This window comes from Prinia subflava, chromosome 14, assembly GCF_021018805.1.
Source record: "Prinia subflava isolate CZ2003 ecotype Zambia chromosome 14, Cam_Psub_1.2, whole genome shotgun sequence".
NCBI classification, from domain to species: domain Eukaryota; kingdom Metazoa; phylum Chordata; class Aves; order Passeriformes; family Cisticolidae; genus Prinia; species Prinia subflava.
The window spans coordinates 9649434-9673939 of record NC_086260.1 but is presented as its reverse complement, the minus strand read 5'-3'; the positions used below and the strand labels follow the sequence as shown (position 1 = coordinate 9673939).

Here is a 24506-nt window from a genome sequence, read left to right as displayed (position 1 = left end):
TTTGGGGTCAAACAAAAGTAAACTGTAAACTCTAATGGAGGACTTGAATTGCTTGAGAAGTCTAGTTTACTTTAGCAGAGGGTTGTTTATAGCACTTCCCTGCTTTCCGGTGGGTTAATGGCTCTTTGGAGAGCAGGGTGGGGGTGGGGGGAAGATGTAGTTTTAAAACCTTTTAGTAAAGCATTGGACAAATAAGTATGAAAACTGGATGAAAAATATTAGTTATGCTTAAGCTTTAGATAATGTGCTTGTTCTTTAAAGTTCCTGCACCATTGTGAGAGAATCTCTACCTGCAGTGCAAAGACTCAGTGAGTTTTTCTTCATTCAGTTCCTGCAAATACGTCAAAATTCTTTCTTTTCTAAGAAAATTTTTATTTTTTCAAAATCTTGGCTTATTTAAAAAAAAAATAAGAAGGTGCAAAAATCCCCCTTTTTTCCTGATTTTGGTGAAACTAGGCTAATGTGCCATACACATTTATTTGTGTAAAATATTCAGAAAATTCAAAGAGAGGATTAAAAAGGGCATGTATGAAAAAAATGTCCTTTCATTCCATTAAATCAACCCAGATCAGTGAATTATTATGGCAATGCAGGCCTTGAGTTCTCCTTATTAATCTCAGAGGACACACTTATGAAGAAAAATGGAGCATCCTGGAACCTTGCAGTAGTTCAGCAAATTCTGGAAAATAAAAATACATTTTAACTCATGGCAGCAAACTGTAATTACCTGGGGGAATCATCTGACTCCAAGAAAAATGCCCTTTCTTGGACAGTAGTGACCATAGCACAGCAGTTATACAAAAAAATGAGAGAAAGCACCGATGAGCAAAGAAAGCAAAATGTTAGAGGTCAAAAAGTGTGGGTCTAAAGATAGAACTGTCCAAATGCAAGCTCAATTAACCCTCGTGCTAGAGATGAAAGCAAAGGGCTCTTTCATCAAATGAATTAGGAGATAACAAGAAGAGAAGAAGTAGGCTGTTATTCAAAGAGAGTGGGAATAGAGGTTAAAGATAATGAAGACATATTTTCAAACTGGGTGAATAGAGCCTTAGTTTCCCGTAATGATGTTGCTGAATAGGCAGCAAGGGCAAGAACGAAGTTATAGGACTGGAAATTGGCTGATGCCAACCTGAAGGGCTTGGTGTGTTCAAGGAGATGGGAAGGGAGACACAAGAGCACAGACTAAATTACCTTAATCTCTGAGCACAGTCCCTGGGGAAGCTGACTGTAGGAGCAGTAGTGGGGCTGCACAGCAAGGTCAGAAGTAGCAGCAGAGCTTGCGAAACAGTTTGCAGTTTACAAGTTTTAAAGTTCCAATAAAGAGTGAGATAGTAATGTTTCAGGGGCCCTCAGTGAGGAAACCTTTCCACTTCCCTGGCAGAGGTGCACTTGTCATGTGAGGAGGACAAATGCAAAGGCGGAATTTGAACAAAAGTGATGAATTGTATAAAATCATGTCTGAGTGATGTGACCATTGACTGGGCCCTCTGGAGGGATTCATGCATTGCCTTCAGGCCTAAGGCAATAAGGTGTTAAAGACCATTAAACTAAAAGTAGACACAGAAACTCAGATTGGACCCTTTTTAGGTATGAGGGGGCTTTGAATTCCCATTGTTACACCTCTCTTGGCACTGGAGCTTTGGCTGCCACAGACTAAACATTCCTTTTTTCTTTTCCTCTTTCCAGGTAGTGTACATCACTGCCACGTTCCCATTCATCATGCTCCTTGTTCTACTCATCCGTGGTGTGACCCTGCCTGGAGCTGCAGAAGGCATCAAGTTTTATCTCTACCCTGATATCTCACGGTTAGCTGACCCACAGGTACAGAACCAGAAGTGGGGAGTGGGATGATTTCCTGTGCAAAGGGGGATGGTGGAGGGTGATGGTGCTGATGTAATGGCATTCAGGTTTTTTTCCACAGTCTTTAGAGGTCCAAATATAGCATGAACTTTAATGCTGGGTTATGTTTTCCAGAGATCTGCTTGAGAAGGTCACTGTTAAATGTGTTAATGCATCTTTCCATGTGTATGTTCGTGTGTGTATGCGTGTGTATTTTTTTTTGTGTCAAAGGACTCTGAGGCTGTAGGCTCTGTCCCGTTATACAACCTCAGCTTTCTTGTTGGTAAGGTAAGGGAGATGCATTTTTTTAATGAGGATAGTCTTTAGTTTCAAAGGAGAGACACGTGAGCTTCACAGATGGAGCAACAAGCGACAACTGTGAGTACCAGTCTCACTTGTCTCCCACTGCTCAATAGGAGGAGACTGGGAGAGAAGTGAATGAAATTATAGAAGAATGAAAAGCCATGCAAAGGGGGAGAAAATGCTTTCTGAGGCACAGGAACTACTGTTTGCATGGCCCTGGCTAGTGGGAGCCAGGCTTACTCTTTCTGTACAGACAGAAATTTTGTCTGTGCTTACAGAGTGCAAGTATGGGGCACTTGAGTAGATCAGCATTGTTTCAGCCAAGAGTGTTCACGTGAGAAAGAAAAAAAAATAGAATATTCCCCCATGAAAAAAGAAAATAAAACAAGGAATCTTTGAAAATAATAAAACATTGGTCAGAGTGATAAGAAATGACATGTCTTTGTTATTTCTTTCTAATGAGTATTTGGTTAAAATAGAACTCCAGTGGTCACTAAAGAACTGAAGTAGGAAAAGGGCAATTGAAAGAAATATGAAAATCTGGTTAATTGTCTAGTCTTGTCCTCCTTTACAAAACACCCTTTTCACAGGAGACATTATATTTTATGACTTAATCTTCTTTTATGGGACCCTATCATTTTTATGATCTACTGTTAGCCCTAACCAGAGTATCAGCAGATAATGTAGGAGAGGTTCATGTGAGCTGGCCAGCTCCCACCCACGGTCTAGCAAAAGCATCACTCTGAGGAGGCAGTAGTCAGCAAGGTGCTGGGAAGTGATGGTGGGAGGGAGGAGGTAAGGGTCCTCAGTCTACATTCTCACTTACTCAAACTCCTTGGTAGTTTCCACTGGTGTTAGCAGACTTGAATTTGCAGAAAGAAGAGAGCAGATGGGATTCAGAGGATGTGTTTTGATAGCTTTCTATGTATTTACTATCCAAGAAGTTCATAGTGTACGGTTATTTCTGTATGTGTGTTTTTTAATGTAATCAGGACAGAGAGTCATGAGAACAAGATCAGATATGTATCTTATAAAGTGCATTGTATTTTGCATGTTTTCCCCCCACCCCTACAACTTTTTATCTTGCATTTGAACAGGTACAAAAACAACCAGAAAGCTAGAAAAATAAACAAGCCAAATACACAAACCTGTTTCTCAAGCTTTTCTCACCCTCAGTTTAAGGAATCTGTTGGCTGTCTCTAACTGAAATGAGTTACAAGAGAAATGAGCAATGTTGTAAATACTTCTGCATTTCCTATTGCACTGAAACACGTTTATTGTTGCGCCAACAGGAAGGATCAGCTGAATAACTAAGAAACTAGAAATACTGAGCATCTCTGGGGAGGGGAAACAGGAACTATTGTACGGATTATGTTCTTCTGGGTTCTGATGCTAACAATTTTCTTTTCCTTGTGAAAGCCAAAATTGTGAATGTGTTGCTCTCTTTCCCTGTATCCCTGGTCCTTTAGCTCTCACCCTCAATGGAAACAATTTTTTTGTTGATTTTGCTTAGTTTGAACTGTATGTTTGTGTTGATTGTCACAATGCAACAATGCTGGTAGTAACAGTATTTCTATCTTTCCCTTCAGGTCTGGATAGATGCAGGGACACAAATCTTCTTCTCATATGCAATCTGCTTAGGAGCAATGACTTCCCTGGGGAGCTACAACAAGTACAAATACAACTGCTATAGGCAAGTTTCCATCCAAGGGGGTTTAGTGTTTTAGCTAAATTATGTAAATAAAGTAGGGACAATGGGTTAATTTTTTTTTAATTAACTTGCTCCATGACATATGTGTGACTTAGGGACTGTTTGCTGCTGGGATGCCTGAACAGTGGTACCAGTTTTGTGTCTGGCTTCGCAATTTTTTCCGTCCTGGGCTTCATGGCACAAGAGCAAGGGGTGAACATTGCTGATGTGGCAGAGTCAGGTACGATGGTGTTGGTGGCAGTGGTGGTGGGCACTGCCGCCCAGCGTGTGAGCAAAGTTCTGCAGACCCAATCAGCTAACATCTAAGTGATAGAACAAGATTTCCCATAATTGCCAGAAAAAATAAGCATGTTGTTGATTTGGGCTTTAATCTAGAGCAGTGAGGGTTAGCTGGGGTTGTACTGTCTACTCTGTCTTGATTAACAGGACAGCAAACAAACTTCCTAGAGTGTGCTAACACATTTGAGTTAAGATTAAAGCTAAGATAACTACACCATTATCCAGGGTCCAGAATGTCATTGATTCAAGAATTTATTCCATCCTTCTTTTCAGACTACCTTTATTTTCATTCAAATGCAAATTGCCAGTGTTTATGTATTTTTCAAGCTTAGTGTTGCTTGCTCACAGCACTAGAACAGGATTAGTTCTAGTACCTTGGCCTTTTGAAGGGACACACGCACACATACATTTCCAAATGTCACTGCAAGGCAAGAGAAGTTGGAGAACTCTGTCTCCAGGATTTTGTGGACCATTTCACCCGCAGGAACTCTAGCTGTTGCAATCCTGCATTTGTGCTCTGTAGCTTCAGTGTGAGGTTGACAGAACTGTCAAAGTCCATTTTGAAACCTGATGTACACTTAAGTTCCTCTCTTATTTCAGAAAGTGACCTTCCATTAACATCCAGCTATGCACATGCAGAAGCTCAATCCTCATAGCTTGTGACTGTATCTCAAACAAAACAGATTTTGTTTTTCTTCTGTGCATTCCTAGTCCATGAGGGCAGGTGTAACCATGTGTTTTCACATAGAACAGACAGATTAGTTGGGAATTACCATGGAAAAAAAATGAATCAAGCTTTGACAGCCATGAGGTTTAAAGCTAATCAGATTCTAGTAATAACAATGTCACCTGAGTGCACTTTTGTTATTTCCTTCTAATTTTTGAGCCCTTGTAATTCACCTGCATAGTATTTGAAAGCTTTCTTCTGCAAACATGCTATTAAAATGAAAAAGTCAATATATCTTCTAATCACATGGCTCTGGGATTAAAGTCTTTAAGAAAAATGTCTCACTACACAAGGGCTAATGAAAAACTAATGACATTGACGGCACCGCTGGATTCTTGGGTGGCTGCAATTGGCATAGCTCTTGCAAGTGCAATTAGTAACAATCTTGGCCATAATGCTTATTTTGATCAGAGGTTGATTGCTTTGTTTGGAAACAGAAAGCAAGGGAATAATCCTGTTGAATGATTCATAAATAGCCCTATTTTTTTTTATTTAAATGTAGGTGGATCAATTTCAAAAGTAGTGTTTTTTAGTTATTTGTACATTAGGTTTTTATCTGGTCTATATTTATTCTAATTTTTAATATTATATCTCTGATAGAGGCAGCTACATTCCTGTCACTTGACATTTCTAGGATTAAACAATTCTATAGTAACACTGGATTGTTAAGTAATCCTTAAACACAAATTAACTCAGTGGTTAAACAGCCTTTTTCAATACCTCGCAAAGCATTTTTTTAAAGGAGGGGTTTAATAGCTTATTATAAGGACAGCAAGAGCATGTACTAGCTTCTGAACTTGGATTTTGATTTTTTTTGCATGTTTTGTTGCCTAGTCCTTTATTTAAATCCATGTCACCGATGGGCAGAGATTGCAACTGTCTCACCACACAGTGGGTGCCCATCACTGCTGGTCTTTGCCTCAGTCCTAGGGAACATTTTTACATGACAGTAAACACAACTGAAATTATCCAAAAGTATCTGAACCACTTCCCTCTCTTGTGTTTTCTTGCTGCCTTTCTCAGATAAGTGCAGAGCTACTGAAAACATTTGGTCTCCCTGGGATGAGTGTCCCAGGACCTGCTTGGGGCTCTGGGAGAAGTTTAGTTGCTTCTTCTCAGCACAGAAGGATCCAGCAGGTGCTTGAGCCTCTCTTTTCTGGCCTTGCCTTTTTTGGTTTCTTTTGATGGAAGGTCAGAACTGCTCCCCTGGTCAGGAAAAAGCAAGCAGAGGTGCTGCCACTTGGCTGCAGCACTTGGCAGATGATGTTGTCCGCAGGGCTGAGACCCCATCTCTGCCCAGTGAGTTAAATTCCTCCTGCCCTATCCATGACACTATTTGTTTGCCCTCCTGAAAGCCACAGGAACATCAACAAATTTGTTGACAGAAAAATCTCATGGCCACATTTTTTTCCAGTGCCAAATTCAGTGTTGGTGCCGTGTGCCTGGGACACACTTGTCAGCCAGAGCTGGCTCCTGCTGAAAGCACTGCTCACTGCTGGCCTTCACTGGCTTTAGCAGGTTTACTCACCAGTTAACTCAGACTTCTCTGACTCGTCAGTGAAAACAGATTTTAAATAAATGGCTTTTTTTTTTCTTCTCAGAAATTCTTTTAAAGGTAGAGAGGAAAGCAGTGGGGGCTCAACAAAACCTTAACGAGTTCTGTTTAATCTGTTTGGCTGGAAAAAATACTTTACTACCCAGTGCTACTTTGTAGCACTGTTAGACCAGCACAAGATTTGCTGCTCTTTTTCTCTCTCTCTCTCTCTCTCTCTCTCTCTTCTTTTTTTTTCTTTTTTTTTTTTTTTTTTTTTTTTTTTTTTTTTTTTTTTTTAATTCCATTTGCAAACGAATTCAGGTTACAATAGTGCCTTTGGTTTCCTGGTGCCTGCCTGGTCTCTGCCTCTGCAGCTCTCCAGCCATGCCACAGCAACCCATGGCAATCAGCCAGTGCGTGGGCTGGGATCATGGCAGTCCTCACTGGCTTTTAATAGCAGCCACAAGTGCTTCACTTTTGCAAAACACCCTTCAAAACAACAGAGTTTTAAATTAAATACAATTTTTAGATTATTTATGTTTCAGTTGAGGGCTTGCCAGGAACATTTTCTTTCACATGGATTTTTCTATTTCAACACTTCGTTTCAAAGGAAAATCAAAATTAGCTCAGGGCTCAGGGCACTTGGTATTAGTTGGTATCACAGTGCAAGAATAGTTTCATTGGCCAAAGCTTACAGAATTGCAGCAAATTTTGAGAAGAGTAGTTTTACATCTGTCTCATCAATTGCACAGATCAGCTGCAAATGCCATCTGTTAGCAACTCTCCCTCAGAGAGGTTCTACTGTATCCACTGAATAAAGGGGGAAAAAAAGCAAAGCTCCCCAAAATTTGAGACATTCATCAATTTTTTGGTATCTTCTGTCATATAAAATCTTATTAGTGTTTCATTTAAAATAAAATTAGTTGTTTGATTGTTGGCTAATTTGTATTTATTTATGTTCAAATACTTTCAGTGACTTAAAGTTTTCTTTAGTTTGAAAAAAAGCCATCTTGTTTTACCTCTTTCTCTTGCTTTTTTTTCCATCTTTCTTGTTGGAAAGACAAAGTGGGAGGTAGGAAGAGCAGTGTTAGAGATTTTTCCATACAGATCAGAGATAAGAATTTTTGGCCCCACACTGCAACATCTTAAAAAAAATCCTTTTCCTATTGAAAATTACATGAATCCACTTGAAAACTGGCACTTTGAAGGCTCCTCAAAGTAAACAAGCAGATGAACCAGGTATTCCTGGTTTCACTCTGAACTGTAATCCACCCTCAGAATTTTTTGTCAGCCTCACCAAATTTCTTCATCGCCTCTGAGAGCCTGCCATAAAGGCCAAGTTGCCAGTGTTCCTGTCTCCCACTGGTGGAGGGCTCTTCCTCTCCCCACAAAAGCTCTCACAAAGGACACTGGTAGCACCTGGCTCCAGGTGAGGGGGCCTCTGGAGACAAGCACTGCACCTTTGCTCTGTGTGTGGGTACAAGTGAGGTGACTCCTGGTCACAGGGCAGGCAAGACACTTTGGGTTCCAGAGCAGAGAACCTGGGCACCCAGCCCCAAGCGCCCAGCCCCAGCCCCACTGGTCCTCCTGCACTTGCAGCCCGTCCTGCCGCTGGGGGTGGTGATGGTCATGCTCAGTGTCACTGTGGCAGGTCCATGTAGGCTGGCCTGGATAGGGGCAGAGGGTGTAACAGCATGCGGAAGCAATTTTACACAGAGAGATTTTACACGCCAGCAGTTCCTAACAGCAGTTTTCTCAATTTTCAGTTGACAAAATTAAGAGTAGCCTGATAACTCAGTGCAGCAGGGAGGGTTTGCAGAAGAGAAGGAGCAAACTCCTTGGAGTGCAAACCCCAGTTCAGAAAAGCCATGCAGAGTTTGTAGGTTGCTTACAGAGAGAGGCAGTAATTGCATTAGCAGAAATGCAGGGAATGTTTGTAGCAGTCCTCTTCCCTGCATGCAAAAGTTTCATCATCATCATCTTCACCATGACCATGTGGGCTAGCAGTGGGATTCTGCCATTCCCTTGGGTGACCCCTTGTCCCCTGGCCCCCAAGACTGTTCCATGTCCCTGCAGGGCAGGTGTAGGACACCTCCATTACTGGCATGTTTGAGACAGATGTTAAAACTGAAGATCTGTTAGCACTGGCCTCGGGGGTTTGCCTGTGGTTTCTGCTGTAGTCATGCGTGCTTCGATTTCAGATAAAAGAGCCAAACTATTTCATTTCTGGTATTTCCAGCTGCGTTTGGATTTATCTGAACGGAACCAGGCATTCCTGAATTTGAGGGTGGCTACCTTTACCAAAGAGCTGGTACTTACTACTTTTCTTCCCTTCCCTTCCCCCCTCCCTATTTTCTCTTTCTCTAGGTCCAGGCCTGGCCTTCATTGCCTACCCAAAAGCCGTGTCCATGATGCCACTGCCCACCTTTTGGGCAATCCTTTTTTTTATTATGCTTCTGTTGCTTGGACTGGATAGCCAGGTTAGTACAATGGATAATGGATGTGTGACTTACTGTGTCAGCACTGCTGACTGAGAAAAGCTGGTTTTACAGGCATGAATCAAGAAGAGAATATCTCTAATGCTGCTTGAGAGGAATTCATCTGGGTTTCTTTTCAGTGTAGGAGCTGCACTTGATGAGTCTACAACTATTGATTCATAATATTGTGTTGCTCAGTAAATCTTTGTCAAATCAAGGGATAGTGCCCTACCACACTAGGGCAGTACTCCCTAACCTAAATTTTGGTCCTAGTCTGGCCACAAAATACCACCATTTTGGTCACAGTATTTTCTTACTTTGGGAAAAAAAGCCTAATCATTTTAAAACATAAAGGTCTGCAGCAGTCTGTTCCACAGAGTACTTTGTGCCATTGTGAACACCTGCAGGGTGTAGACACCATCATTAAAAAACTAACAATTAATAACTATTAGGAGTATGAGTTTTGATGGTTGCCAAGTGCCAAAAAAGAAAAGCAAAGTCAGCATGAGGTACAAAAAAAGCACATAATGCTTTGTGCAGTATATCCAGGGTGGCTTTGAGAACAGTGAGAGCTGAAAGCTGCAGCCTTTTTTGGTGGCCTTGGGCTTGGAGGTGCTGAGCAATGTGGGATCCTGCTGACTTGCACGTCAGCAGCATTCAGAACCTCCAAACAGGCCAGAAAGCATCTCAGATTCCAACTGTACTAATTTTATAGCACACACTGCTATTAATTAGCGAGCATGAAAAAATCAAAAAGTTCAGTCAGAAAGTTAGGTTATTTTTCCCAATAGTTACTTGTAGGAATTTTGGACTAAATACTGTCAATGAACCTCTTTATGGCTTAATCTTTGAACTCTAGTGAGCAACTCTCAATTGCTCCTAAGTAAATGTGAAAGTACCCAATGCTGTGGTTCAGCAACCCTATGCTTATGCAAATTGGAAGCTGTCTAGTAATTTTAAAAAGCTCCTCACTGCGCAGAATGATTAAAACTAATTGGAGCGCTTAATTTCTCTCCTCCACCCCTCTGTTTTTTTGGAGTGCAGTCAAGCAGGTTTCTGGAATGCCAGAGCAGTTTCAGATCAAATCATCTCAAAGGAAAGGGTTGCATTTAAAAAGAAAACCAGTTTTACACAAGTCAAAGTAACAGGACAGGAGATAATAAAATTTGGTGGAGGACGAAATCTGTTTGTAGGACAGTGTATTTCCAAAATAGAGCTTCAGGAAGAGGGGAGGGTTGTTACAGGGCATTTCTGGGCACTGTAAGAGCAATGAGGTGCGAGGTAGGAAAATGTAGCTTTTTCTGAAATAATCTCTGTCTTAGGTTCCCCATGATAAGTTACTAGTTAGGATGATGTATCTACTTAAAGTGAAGAGGTTTTCTACAAAGGCAGCCTTGGTGGATACCTCCAATCCATATCCTCATGTCTTCAGTGAGCTTGGTGCTTTAATATCTTGCCAGGTTGAAAGCACAGATCAGTCAAAAGATCCCTTCCATGGTTTTACTTGGGGAAGTTCAGCAGTTGCTTTCCTTCAGGTGCAGAAAGATTTGGGTTTTGATTAACTTTAAACTTTTATTCAAATCTAGTTTGGGTTATTTGCTTAACTCAAGTTACACAGTTGTATAGTTTTCCAAAGGCAAGTAAATATAAATACAGTTATCAGTGAAGTGAGATAAAGACTTTTAGCTCATCTATTCAGAGTTTCATTTTTGGTTTTCAAGTGCAAATAGTTTGCCAGATCATTGAATGAGGACTGTATGAACAGCTCCATAATTGCTGCAGAAGTACCCAGAGCCTCAGCCAGAGATACTCCACTCACACCTCCACAAAGAACACGTTCAGTCAAGCTGTTTCACATCACAGTCTGCTTTCCCTTGGCTGGATTTTCACTAACAAACCCAAGAGCAGAATTATATCAAATTGTGGAATTAACCTAACTAGTATCTGTGACGTCTCTTGGCACATCAGAAAAAGTCTGGGACTAGCTTGGACTTTTTTGAGTGTTTTCCCTCTGCCTCTTCTCTAGAACACATCCTGTGTTCATCTGGAACAGTGACAGCATAAAAGCCACATAAGTGCCTTCCTGTCATCAGGCACATAAGTGCCTCCTTCATCCTTGTGGCTTGCATTTACAGAGCCCCTTTTTAAGGCTTCTAGGTAATAAAAGCCTTCATAAGGCTTCTAGGTAATAAAAAGAAATTCTAAAAGCTTGTTCCAGCCTGAAAGCTCCCCCCACGCTCCAACCTCGGGGTTACAAAGGAATGGTTTCTATGTCTTTATTGAGAGCAGCACAGAGCACAGGGCTGGGGTGTTGCTGGGGAGGATTTGTTTAAGCAGGAGCCTGGGTGAACTGTGTGGCAGGCAATCTTCAAGTCATTTCTGTGCTGTTTTCCCCTGCAGTTTGTTGAAGTTGAAGGACAGATCACGTCATTAGTTGATCTGCACCCATCCTTCCTAAGGAAGGGTTACCGACGGGAAATCTTCATCGCTATAGTGTGTTTCCTTAGCTATCTTCTGGGACTAACTATGGTGACTGAGGTAAGTGGTACCAGTGCTGCAAATTGCCTTCTTTTTTAGCCATTTTCAAGCCAGTTTTAGCTATGACTGAGACTGCAAAGAATTAACTGCTTGGAGGAGAAGTGCTTTTTACATGGACAGAGCATCTTTCATCCCTAGACCTGAAAGCATTTTGAATGGGAATTGTATATCCCTTCCCTTTTCAGTCACAGGAACAGAAACATGAAATCTCATTAAATTCAATCTGATCTCAGGTACCAGTCAACAAGAGTCTGAATATTAACAGCTAGTCCTAAATAATGAAACATATAGGAAACCTTCAGCAGGGCCCATTAAGTACCCATCCAGTGGCATGCAGGGAAAGAGATTTTTATCTTAGTTGCACAGATTTGAATTAATTAAATACCACTGGATTTATTCTAGTCTAAACAAGACAGGAATATGTTCCAGTGCCTGCACTGTTGTGATATTTATCTTCAAAATAAAATCCAAGTCAGATTTTACAAACAACTGGAAGAGCATGACTGTGGGAGGTAAAACAGCACCTGTAACAAAGATGCCCAAACCCCACAGTTTTTCAAATGAAAGTGCAGTATAGTAAAAGCAGAGTCTAACAGCAGAGTATAGTGTTATAAAAGAAAAAATGATCTATTTTCATTAAAGTAGCCCTTTCACTCAATAAATAAATGAAGACCCTCCTGATGAAGTAACTTCCATTTTTACTCTTTTTAAGGTGTTAATGTTAGGAGGCAACCATTTGTCTCTTTAAATGCCTATCCTAAAATACTTGTAAGAAGGAAAAATTTAAGTGTTCCAGTAGATTATATTACGTGGCTTGATTTTGTTTAATCATTGTCTTGTTTGGAGTTATTTCTGTAATAAACATGCATATTCCCTGGGGAAGGTAATGCCAAATATTTACCTTACCCATTTGCTAGGTGCTGCTTCTTGTTGGACAGTAGTCATTGGGATATGTTGGTAGATGTTACTGGGACCTGGGCCTGAATTCTTGGGGTTTTTTCCTTCTTGGATCTTAGCCAATTGTGTCTGTCTTTTACAGGGTGGCATGTATGTTTTTCAACTCTTTGACTACTATGCAGCTAGTGGTGTATGCCTTTTGTGGGTTGCATTCTTTGAATGTATTGCTGTAGCCTGGGTTTATGGTAAGTGAGAATCCTTTCGTCTGATACCTTTTGATGAGTCAATGACAATTTTGCTAGCCAAGACACCCCAGAGTCTTCTTCCCAGCAACAGACACATGCCATTAATCTAGATTTGCCCTGGCCTCTTGGATACAAATTTGCATCTGGGATGAATCCAACCTTCAGTGTTTTTTCCAGTAAAAAACAAGTATTCTTCCATTGCTAATTAATAAGGGCACAATTAAGCATTTTCATGTGTTAAGTTTAGCGGTGAGAGTTGAAAGTGTGGCCAACCATGAAAATTTCTGTTTGCCTCTCAGAGAATTTCCTTCCAGAGCTGCAATGTCTGCAGGGACAAGCCAACCAAACAGAGAGTACAAAACGAGAGGTGAAAGTCTGTTCTGCCCCCTTGCTTTCGGCAATGCCAAGCACCATGGTGTGACAGTGGCCTCTGTGGCTGCCTGAGCTGTGACTGGGGAACAGTCAGATGTTTGCTGATTTGGACTGGTTGTTTGTCTGATTCTCCATGTATTCCATCTCCTCAGAAAAGCAAAACAAACAAAGTCAGATGTCTGTAGAAGCAGGTGCACCGTTTGCTGTCAAGTCTTTCCAATGGTAATCCCTCCTGGAAGAGAGAATCTGTAGGGAGGAGAGGGGGTGTGATGGGAGCAGGAGAGATTAGCATCACACTCCTGCAGCCAAATAATGAAGGGAGGGTGGGATGAGAGAGTCCCTCAACCTTTGAGCTTCTCAAGAAAATCATCTTGGACTTCACAGCTGTGGGAAGCATTTGAAGAATACATCTGACACCCTCATCTTCCCTTTAAATCCCCCTTGAGGAGCCTAGGAAAGCAGCTTTAACCCTACAGTGTTTACATGGCTTTTATTTGCTCAATTCTTACAGGCGCTGATAATATTTATGATGCCATTGAGGATATGATTGGATACAGACCTGGTCCCTGGATGAAATGGAGCTGGATTGTGATCACACCAGTTCTTTGTGTGGTGAGTACTGACCTGTGCTCTTTCAAGTCTTATGCTTGGCAGTGCTAAGCCACCTCTTACTCCTTCTCTTCAAGGGAAGGCTGTTGCCAGTTTGCAAAGAGAGGCTGAAGGCTTGAACATACTCTCAAAGACACCATGTTCTCAGATGTCAGCTGTTAACGTGACAGCTGTCTAGTCTCTACTGTGCCTGCACAAATTGCAGTTGGCTATGTTTAAGTGGATTTTTCTTAGGATTGGCAAAATTCTACATTCATGAAGAGAAAACTCACTCTCCAAAGAGCAGTCCCTACTTTAAAATGTAGGACTGCTAGGCCATTGTAATAAAAGGACTTGAGCAGTCTGAGGCAGCCCTTGACTTGCAGTATTTCATTGGATGGGAAGAACATCCTGGTAATCTTGCAGTGTACAGCAAATAGTTGAGCATGAAGAAAATTGGCAGTGTACTGCAGCTGTTCAGCACCATCTCTTAGCACTCCGTCGTCACACAGCAGATGCTATAAGCAGATGCAGATGCTCTTCCAGTGATTGAAATGGAAGAATAATTCCCCCATTGGTTTAAAATACATATGGTATCCATCAGCTCTGCCTTTCACTGCCTGTCTTCCCCAGGGCCAATGGTTGCACCAGAGCCCTATTGCTTTCAGCATTTTTGAGCCTCATTTTGTTTTCCCTTCTCATCCACAGGGGTGCTTTATCTTTTCTTTGGCCAAGTATAAACCACTGACCTACAACAAGGTCTACACATACCCAGACTGGGCAATTGGCCTGGGCTGGGTTCTTGCCCTTTCCTCCATGATCTGCATCCCTATGGTGATGGTCATCCGCATCATTCAGTCAGATGGGTCACTCATTGAGGTAAGAACAACCAGTTGTCTGTCTAGGGGAGAAGGGGGACTTTAACTTGTTGTGTTTTATACAAAGTAATGCTTGGAAAACTGCCACCTTGCCCAGGTAAGGCAAATAAGACGGTTAAAGATCACCTGTTCTCTGGGCAAACAGTAGAAAGAGAACAAACACAAAGCCTTCTGTCCTCAGATAAACACCAAGTGATTTTACTCATGTCCCACTTGTGCAGCTTCCAGCTTAGCAAATCATTACCTCCACATGCAGACAAACATTCAAGGCCTGGGGTATTTCTGAGTCTCAGTTTTCTCTTCTGCAGCCCTCAGGGGCACAGAAGCACCGTCCTGAAAATTGCTGGGAAAGCAAGATAAAGAGAGAGAGAGACCTAGGTCAAACCTGGTTGTGTGAAAACTCATTGAATTTCAAAGAAATTCAGATACACCTGTGGATTGTGTGTCTCTGAGGCATGGCCTTCACTGTAGGGGACTAAATAAAAGTCAAACCCTCTTGACAGAGGGCTTCAATTTTTTGCTTTCTAAGTTTGTGTTTATTTTATTTCAAACTGAAATGCTGGATCCAGGTTTCCTTGCTATTTGGAAAACTTTGGGTCTGATTTAGACTTAACAGTGAAGATTCCCTCAGGTTTGGATTTGCAGGAAATCTCTTGCCCTATGCAGTTCACTCTGGGCTTCTCAAATTTTTTTTTTTCTTGCGGTGGAAAGTTTTTAGAGGCTTTGCAAGTATGAAACTTAGCAATTCTCTTCGAAGTTTTCAGATTAGTTTTGTTTTTCCTAACAAGTCGATCTTTAATGCAGCTCAGGGTATTCTTGGAGAAGAAAGTGGGACACTTTGGCTTAGGAAAAAAGAATAGAATTTAAAAAAAAAGTACCAAACCCAAACATTTCCCAGAGCACAAACACTTGCATTTGTTTTTGTCCAAGTGTTAATGGCCTTTTTCAGCTGTGGCCAGGGCATAAGTGTTAATTTTCCTGCCTACATTGTCACCATTGTTGCCATGAGAGACAAGTCTAAAAGTAGCCAAAACACTGCTCAAAGACCAAGTTAGGAAAGGAAAGAGAGTAGCTCTGGTCAGATGCCATTCAGTTCTTCCTTTGTGAACGGAGATGTAGGACAGAAGTTGCCACTTGGCAGTGAAGGCTGGGCTGAGAGGCAGAGCTGTTTCTAAATGAGGAAGGAGGACTCGCATCATTTGCAGCACGGAAAGCCTGACGTGCAGGATGCTGGATAATGCTGGGACTCCCCTCCTGTCTGACTTCCCTGCCTCACGTCAGGCTCTGCAGCTGAGCAGGAGTTGAAGGCTCCACAGATCCTTACAGAGCCACAGGCTTGTGGAATTCCCTGTCCTTGGAATGCCACGTCCTGCACATGGAGACACAGAGGCCTTCTGGTCATCTCACCTCTGCTCTCCTTCTCTCTTTCAGAGGATAAAGGCAGTGGCTGCCCCCAAGGAAGTGAATCGATGGTCCAAAGAAACAGAGAGTGCCATCCCCTTCTACCCCAATGGAACTTCGATTGGCGGATTGATCAAGCCAACTCATATCATTGTGGAAACCATGATGTGAGCTCTCTCTGTGAGAGGATAAACCTGCTTTAACTGCCGTTTACTAACCATAGATTCTCATAGGACCAGGTTTACAGAGCTTTATATTTGCACTAGGATTTATTTTTATTTCTCACAGAGAAAGTTATTTTTTGTGTGTGTGGTTTTTTTTTTTTAATATTTTGTAAGGTAATCACAGCAGACATCTCTCTGTAGAGGGAGAGCTTTCATATCAGACTAGACATATTACAAGAATTTACTATTATTGGGTTTTTTAAAATATATATATCTTTATCTCTAAATATTACACACCTAACCACTTGAATTGATTGTCTTACCAGCAATACATTCAAGTCTCAGAAAGCAATTTTAGGTGCTGGTATGGTTGGGAGCAGGGTAACCTACAGAACACACAAAAGAAGCTCTGTTGAGAGATACATTTTTTAAAAAATGCTGTTTCAAGAAAATTTTCAAAGGTGTAGTATTTCCACCCTCTGGTTCAACTGTGGTAAACGGCAGGTGTCAGGGTCACTTTAGGCAGTGGGCACAGTTCTGTTTAGTGCAGTCCTTGGATAAGGATATAGCCAAACAGCTGGAGTGGAGAGCTTGCAAGGGATGCAGAGAAGCTGGGTGTGAACAGTCTTGCGGCTGTCCCTCCCAGGGACAGCACTGGGACCCTGTCACACTGACTGAGGAGAACTTGAGGAAGGCATTGGCAGGATTTGGCATGGTTCAGTCTTTTTTTGTTGTTCTTTTTAAAATTTTGGGTTGGTTTGGTTTTTTTGGTTTTTTGTGGGGTTTTTTTTTTACTTAAGTGAAATGCCTGCTGTTTGTGTGTGAGCAGGGAGGTGGAGTATCTGCTCCTGAGTTTTCCAGCAAACTGTATTTTGGTGTGGTGGCACTGGTGTAAAATTGAATTCTGCAGACAGGGAGGGCAGCCTGTCCCCAGGGCAGCAGGGATGAGCACAGAGCAGCCAAGAGGGGAAAAGCAGCACCTGCTCTCTGGGTGCTTTTCACTTTCTCATTTGGACTTTGGGTAGGAAAATAAAGGAATCACTTCTGGACTCTGACTGTCCAGAGCTGAACACAAACCAGGTCATCCCTGACAGGAGGAACAAAACCACTCACCTGGTGTAACTGGTATTGATAACAGATACATTGTTAATAATAATAGTAATGGTGATAATAATGTCACACAGCAAACAGGTGCTTTTCATCCATGTAGCTCAAAAATGCTTTTCCAAGTTTGGTAACCAAGATTTGCTTTATTTATTTATTTGGGGGAGGGAGGTCATTGCTGTTGGAGGAACAGACAAAAGGACTAAGTGAGTCCCTTGTCCGTGTTACTGAATAGCAGCAGTGGACCTGGAACCTCCAGTCTCCTTGCTCATCATTGGACTAAACCATGAATTTATTTTATTTTACATTATTTTATTCTATTTTATTTTATTTTTAGGGTGGCTGGAGGGTGGCAAACATATTTATGAATCTTTGCTGAAGAAACAGGGCTGTTTGGAATTTAAATTAAAGCAAAGGGAACATGTAACACTGAAATATTTTGTGTTGGTCAGAAGGAATTGGGTACCATTCCAGGTGAGACTGGGAAATGAAGAGAAATGACTACAAGGAGTACAGGAATGGGGATTCCACTTCATGTAGTGCAGGTGGATGTTTCTGTGGGGAATTGGATCCCTGAAAACTGTCCAAAACATGGACAAAAGTATTTTTCTTTTCTTTTCTTTTTTTTCTTTTCTTTTTTTCTTTTTTTTTTTTTTTTTAACTTGAGCAGGTTGTGCTGGGAACAGGTTCTCTGGCAAAACTCAGCTTTGTCTTGTGGGCATTGTATTAGAGGAAGAGAGGTTTTTTTCTTATGATACCACAGGTAGTCTATCCAAAGGTATTTAGAAGAAATGCTTGATAAAAGCAGAGTTTGTATCTGCTTATTCTGCTGTCAGCTTAGTCTGTCAGGGCAGAGGTTGTCATTTATTTAAACAGGAACATAAACAGTTCTTAACATTCCTACACAGTAGCTTCATTTCATTTTCTCCCGCCCTGTGTGCTAACTGGCCACAGCAGCACAAACATTTCTTAGCTTGTTGGTTTCTCTGTAACAGAAACAGGGAGATGTAAAACCAAGAGATGGACCAAAATAATTACTAATTATTAAAGAAAAACATCGCTGCATCTATAACTTTCAAATCTTTCTAGTTTGAATTTGTGGATATTTTTACAACAGAGAGCTGAGTTGCAGCAACCAAACCAGCTGTGGTAGAATTGTTTTCTTTTTTCTGGTTGCTGTGTTATGAGAGTTCTGAAGGAAACTTTTGCACAGTTGGAGATGGCAAATATCTAAATGACACCTGCTGGGCCAGTGGCAGAAAACATCCAAGCTTACAGGAAGAATTCTGAGAGCCAGTGGGTGTCATCAAATGTGCCCAAAATAAAGAAAAATGCATACAGCAATTTTCTTTTTTTTAACAATCAAAGGCAAGGAAATGTAACCAAAGATAACTCTCTTAGTGGGCTCCAGCTTGGACTCTCATTTTTGAGTTACAATCAGGGTCTGCAGTAAACAGACATGGGTGAAGAGGAAGTAGAAGGTTAGGGGGGTCTAAATTAATGGTTTTTGTGAGTGCAGATGAAACACTGATGCTTCATTTATTTCTTTTTTTTTATATAGACACATTGTCATACAACTGTGTTTGAGATTATTTAGTTTGCATGTGACTTTTGTGCTATAGAGCTGAGACAAGCTTTAGTTAGGGAAAAAAATGGTTTGGCTGCATCAAAAATGTCTCCAGCGAGTCAGCTGGGTGTTTAGGCATCTCCTGTGTTATGGAGAGTGTCTTAGTGGGCAGAACCAGAGGGATAATACTACACCTTTCAAAATACAACGACCAGAGACTAGAACCCAGCCCCATTTCAGTACAAACTGTGCCATTCAAATCAGTTGCTTCCATGTTCCAAGGGAAAAGGTCTCGCACATATGCAACAACCTTTGTGAAGAATCTCTGTCAGCTTCCTTGGCCCTGCTGTGCTTTTCAGCACGACTACAAGGGAGGGCTGGGACTCACCAAGAGCCAAGAAATCATTGTTTCTCAAACAGTTCCCCTCTTCCCTCCTCCCTCCCCTGACCAAAAAAACCAAAAGTACTTAATTCTTTTTGTTTTATCTGAGGTTTGAGTTCCAGTGAGAACATTTGCATTTTTACAGTTTGGGGTTTTTACCTAACGATTTTATCAGATTTCTAAACTTTTCTTGGTGATAAATTTGCATTTCAACATGATCGTCTGCCAAATTTATTAAAAAATAATTTTTAAAGAACGTTTGTGTTTTCTACCTATTTTGACTGCAAAGACAACTGACTTTTTTCCTGTATTTACTTGTTTAAACTCTTATGACCTATTTTACCTGTTTTGTGTAAATGAGGAACTCTGTGTTAAAACATCATGGCTAGTTATAGATGAACGGGTTTGGATCTGGGGAAAAAAGTGCAGTTTTGGCATGAGATCTTTAGAACCAGATCCCCGAGATTTAAGCCAGCGTAAACCAAGAAAAAACGCACACCTTTTCATGTTTCATGTACCTTTGTATTCCTGGGGTCTTCTGGGCTTGAAAACAGCAGCGTTTCAGCAGTATTTATTTCCAGCTGAACTGCAATCAAGACATAGCAGAAATGTAAAGGGGACCATTTCCCCATGAGATTTTTCTGACCTGCTTCTTATTTTTCTCAATTTTCCAAACCTTTTCAGTTCACCTGTCACTAGTGATGATCTCTCTGAACGAGCATCTATTCTAAGGGACTTTACCAGTAGTCTGTATCTCAGTGTTTAAACAGTATGATTTCATAAATAGAACTGGGTTTTTATTGTTGCTGTTATTCTACTTTTCCTTCTCATCTATAGCTTTCCTTTTCATCTGGTCCAAACAGATCCACAAATCTAGAAAAGTCCTCTTTCAAGTTTGAGATAGTAGGTCCACAATGGATTTGTTCTTGTGTTGTAAATGAAAATACAAAAGCCTGGCAGCTGTATTTACCATCTAGAACAGTGCTGGTGGCCACCCCACAGCAGCAGCACAGCTCCTGAAATTAGGGGTGGAGGGGGGTTAGGTATGATCTGCTGAAACAGCTCAGCAAAATTGATTTTCACTGCTGTTCTTGTGGAGGAAATGAGAAAAAAAGCAGGGGAGAAAAAGACAGTGCAGCCTTACAGTTGCTGTAACAACAAAAAACCCCAACAACATCAGCAGAGCTTTTACTGTCGCTGCCAGAACAGCACCTCCTGCAGCTGTCTCCAGTCCTGTGTTCCTCCTCCTTTCCCAACTGCAGATGCTCCTGGTTCCTCCTCTTTGTCTCAGCGTTAGATAACTCAAGTAGATCTGAAGACACACAGACATCTCCATGCAATAGATCTTTTCCAAGTCTCCTCCTGGTCTGTTTTTATTTGCTAAGGAGACTTTCAGTTTTGTTGAGGTTGTGCTTGTCACACTTGGGTTCAAAGCTCCCACTTGTTGCATCATGGCAAACTTCCAGCTGTGGGAGAAGGATTTGAACACTTTTGAATAACTGATTATTAGCTTCCATGTCTTGTGGTCCCTGCAGGATCACTCTTGGAGGCATAATGTATATAAAATGTTAAATAAGCTGTGCATTGAATGCAGTGGACAAGTTAGTTAAGCAGCTCAAGTACACTTGGAAGAAAGATGACCCTGACATCATTTCCAAGGAGAATCAATGAAAGTTGCTCACTTTCAGTAAAAAGAATAAAAATAAATCTGTGTTTAAGTAGACTAGTAGATGAAATCTTCCACCCTCATATGCACGCACACAGTGGGGACATTGCTTCTATTCCTAGGCTGCAAATCACGTGTGTAAATCTTGCCAAGCTGTTCAGGATGAGGATTGAGGAGGTTTAGGCACCACTTACCTGCAAAGAGCCAACCTGCCAGGGTGTCCAAATGGTCTTTCCTAAATGGGGATGGTGGAAGAGGGAAAGTAATAACAAAATCCTGGACCATGGCCCCTCCAAAGAAGCCTTAAGGTTCCATTTGTAAGCTCTCCTGGCTCCTTGTAGGCATCACATGGCTCCTGGCATGGGAGGTTGGGTGTGGTGTGGGTTCAGGCAGCTGCCCTGGACTTGTTTTCTCTGAAATCAGCATCCAAAGCCTTGTGGTTAGGATTGACGTGCAGTTGTGTATTTGTATATTTGCATGAGCAAAGGTCAGGAACTGTCAGACCCTGGTAGCTTGTTTTATTTCTTAAAGATAAGCTTAAGAAACAAAGTACTTAGTTGATTTGGTGACACTTGACATTTAAGAAACCCTTGAACTAGTGCAAAAGAGGTGCCCTGAGCTTCATATTTTGGTCACAAAAATTTTCGTATGGTGTTAGCAGTCAATTTGAGTCTATGGGAAAGATTGCTCAAGAGAGACTTGAATATAACCAGCACCAGCACCCACTGGAAAACTGCCTGATCCAGCCCCCACCCTCCACCAGATTGTGGCTCTTTTCTGTTAGCCCAAAAAAATGTGTACATGGACAACACTTCTCTGAAAAAAAAAAACCAAAAACAAAACTCAATTTGTTTGTTTCTTATTAAAAGTAAACAGAAAAAGTCACATTCTTTGTGTGGTTTTTTTCCAGTTGTCTTTGGGAATTGGTAATTTCAATTTACCCATGTCCTAAAGCAAGAACAGAAATAGCTTTGAGACACCATTTCATCGGAAACAGGGACAAGCTCAAAATTTTGCAGGTTGAAAACTTCAAGAAAGCAAGTCACCCACCCATCCCCATCAAAGATTGAAAACTTTGGTGACAGGGTTTGTGCCTGGAAAAGAGCCTGACCCTGCTGGTAATGTTGGGCAATTAAATGGCAGACACAGCCTTTTTGTATTGCTGCTGTGTCCTCATTTGAAATAATCAGTAAAAGTGTCAGAATTTAATTACCACGAGCTTTAGGAGTAAAGTAAATTGAAGATAATTTCAAAGGGGCAAGTTTGGGAGGTTTGTTCCCTGTGGATCTGCAGTGCTCAGCGGGGTGGTGCTGCTCACTTTCACATTTGCAGCACAGGGAAAACATGGCCTGACTCAAGAAATCAGAAGAAATAAGGGGAAAAATAAAGCTATTAAAAAAAAAAAAAAAAAAAGTAGAACTCGATGATGCTAAGGAGCTGTGCATGTGCTCTGTAGGGCTTCAGTCCCGTAGCACAGTGAGCACGGTACTGTTCCTAATGTACCTGCTTCTGGAGCTGAGCTGTTAGAAAGGGTTGAACTTTTTTCAATATACAAAGAAAAAAAAAGAAGAAAAAAAAAAACCAAACAGTGGCAAAATTATGCTGAGAGGCTGATAAACAAAACCTGAGGGGGCAAGTTGAGTTAGTCCGTGACCTGCTCCTGTCCTGGAAGCCAGCGCCGGTCTCTCAGCATCGCAGCATCCCAGTACTGTTCTGAAGTGCTCGTTGTTCAATAGGATGTTATTTTTTCTCCAGTGTAATGTTGTGATTGTTACCTGATAATGTTGCCAGGGACTTCACATTGTAAGAGGTGGTCCATCTTGTTTGATGTATTTGGCTAAAAAACAGTGGTGTTTTTTTAACTATTTAAACTCCTAGCAACTGTGACTACAGTAATGTGATAATGAGTAGCACATGCAGCGAGGAGGCGAGGGTGATGATAGCCTCCTTAAAAATGTCAGCTGAACTTTTTTAAAAGAAAAAAAACCTTAAAAATATTTTTAAAACATTCTAAACCATTTTTGTGCGTTCCAAAATGGAACATTTGTATTTGAAAAAAAATCCTGGAGTGTAATTTAATCCTAAAACCCCCTAGCCTTTGTGTATATGGTAAATGTTTGTATTTTGCGGTTTCTGTTTTGCTTTTTAGATAAATGAAATGTATATGGACATTTTTAAGTCATCTTTGCTTTTTTAGATGAGTTTGTAATCACCTTATAACTGAAAATAAAACTTTCCTTTATAAACCAGTGATGTTCTTGTATGGTTTTTGTTTTTTTTTTTTTTGGTCTTTTAGTAGCTCAGTTTTTCCTTTAAACCTATTAGTTATTTTGGGATTGTTGGTGTGGGGTTTTTTTGCCCTTATAAAATACTATATATATAAAATTTGTGTAATCACCATCTAACTTCACATCTGCCATGGTTTTACTCTGGCTGGCAGCACAGTCCCACACAGAGCCACTCACTCACCCCCTCATTCAGTGGGATGGGGAGAGAGTCAGAAGGGTAAAAGTGCAAAAACTCGTGGGACACAAGTAAATAAGCAGCAAAAAAATGGGGTGAGAAAAAAAAAAAACACAACAAAACACATCAAAGAGGTAAAAAACAAAATAAAAAAACCCAAATGATGCAAAAGAAAGCCATTTCTCACTAGCCAGTGCCCAGCCCTGCAGAGCACCACTACTGTGAGAATTCAGATATGTCAGAAAAGCCCAATAGGAAGAAAAAGAAAGGAAAAAACCCACCTCAACATTTATTTTTCTGGTGTATGGGACTGGTTGCTTCAAGCTTGCTGACAGCCTCTTTAGTTGAACAGATGGAGGATAAACCAGAGTGTCCATCCCTGAAGTCCTGATTTGAGGTAGGCAAAGAAAAAACCAACATGTAGCTGGCTACTCCTTGTCAAAATAAAATATTTGAGTGTCACTGCTGAGCCTCCAGAACCCCATGCCCAGGATCAGTCCCATAGCTGTGTTTAGTTGGGTTTTTTTGGTTTGGTTGGTTTTTTTGCTGGATGTGATTGAGGACTTTGTCAGGGGTTTCTCCTCTCATCAGCACAGCCTGCAATGGCTGGGCTAAGCAGCCTTGTAAGAGCACAGACAGCAAATGCAGTGTATCTCTGGTTAAAAATAAACAGGAAATCAAAAAGGCACTCAGTGCCACAAGCTGCTGCTGAAGGGTTTTGGCTGCTGCCCTGGTGGCCATCACCTGCCCAGGGCTGCAGCTGCTGCCATCAGCCAAGGCCCATGGGATGAGAGGTGACAGCAGCAGAGGGATGTGCTGCCCACTGAGGCACATGCAGGGAGCAGCTCCATTCCAACCTTTTCCCTGGGACACACACAGAAGCCCTGCACACACCCTGCACACACCCTGAGCCCCGAAGCTCACCTTTCATGGGCACCCACTCAGCCTCCTGCACCCCGGTTGGCTCCACATGGGTTTGGCAAGGCCTCGGTGCAGGGCCCTGCCCTGAATCCTTCTCCCCAGGAGAGCAGCCAGAGACAGCAGATAAGGGTTGTTTATGTGGCAGTGATTTTCCCCAGTCTAACCAGGAGCATTCCCATACCCTGCTCAGTCTCTGAAAATTCCTGCATTACTCACTTGGCCAAGAAGGGCTGCAAAACCCAGCCTGCCCTCTCTGTGCCGGTGAGTAGAGATTCCCTGTGGCCTTATCCAGGGAGCATTCCAGCCTGTGCAGCCCACACTGGGAGCAGAGGGAAGAAATCCTCAATGCATGGACACAAGAAGTGTGTTCTGGGTTCATGGCAGTCATTCCTTGGGATGTCTGGTTTCAGAGGTGGGGTAATTTGGCTACCACGGTGCAGCTCCCCAAGG

At 41.6% G+C, this 24506-nt stretch overlaps 1 protein-coding gene across 5 annotated transcripts in view; it reads left to right on the top strand.

Moving 5' to 3' along the window:
* The window catches only part of SLC6A6 (solute carrier family 6 member 6), a 58275-nt gene extending 35354 nt beyond the window's left edge, over positions 1–22921 (top strand). For all 5 annotated transcript variants that reach the window (XM_063411822.1, XM_063411820.1, XM_063411819.1 and 2 more), the window contains 9 exons: positions 1687–1821; positions 3732–3835; positions 3949–4073; positions 8761–8873; positions 11271–11408; positions 12448–12550; positions 13434–13534; positions 14219–14389; positions 15820–22921. In XM_063411822.1, the coding sequence (XP_063267892.1) occupies positions 1687–1821; positions 3732–3835; positions 3949–4073; positions 8761–8873; positions 11271–11408; positions 12448–12550; positions 13434–13534; positions 14219–14389; positions 15820–15960 (1131 nt within the window). In that variant the 3' untranslated portion in view covers positions 15961–22921. The remainder of the gene's footprint in view (positions 1–1686; positions 1822–3731; positions 3836–3948; positions 4074–8760; positions 8874–11270; positions 11409–12447; positions 12551–13433; positions 13535–14218; positions 14390–15819) is intronic.
* Positions 22922–24506: the final 1585 nt, after the last annotated feature.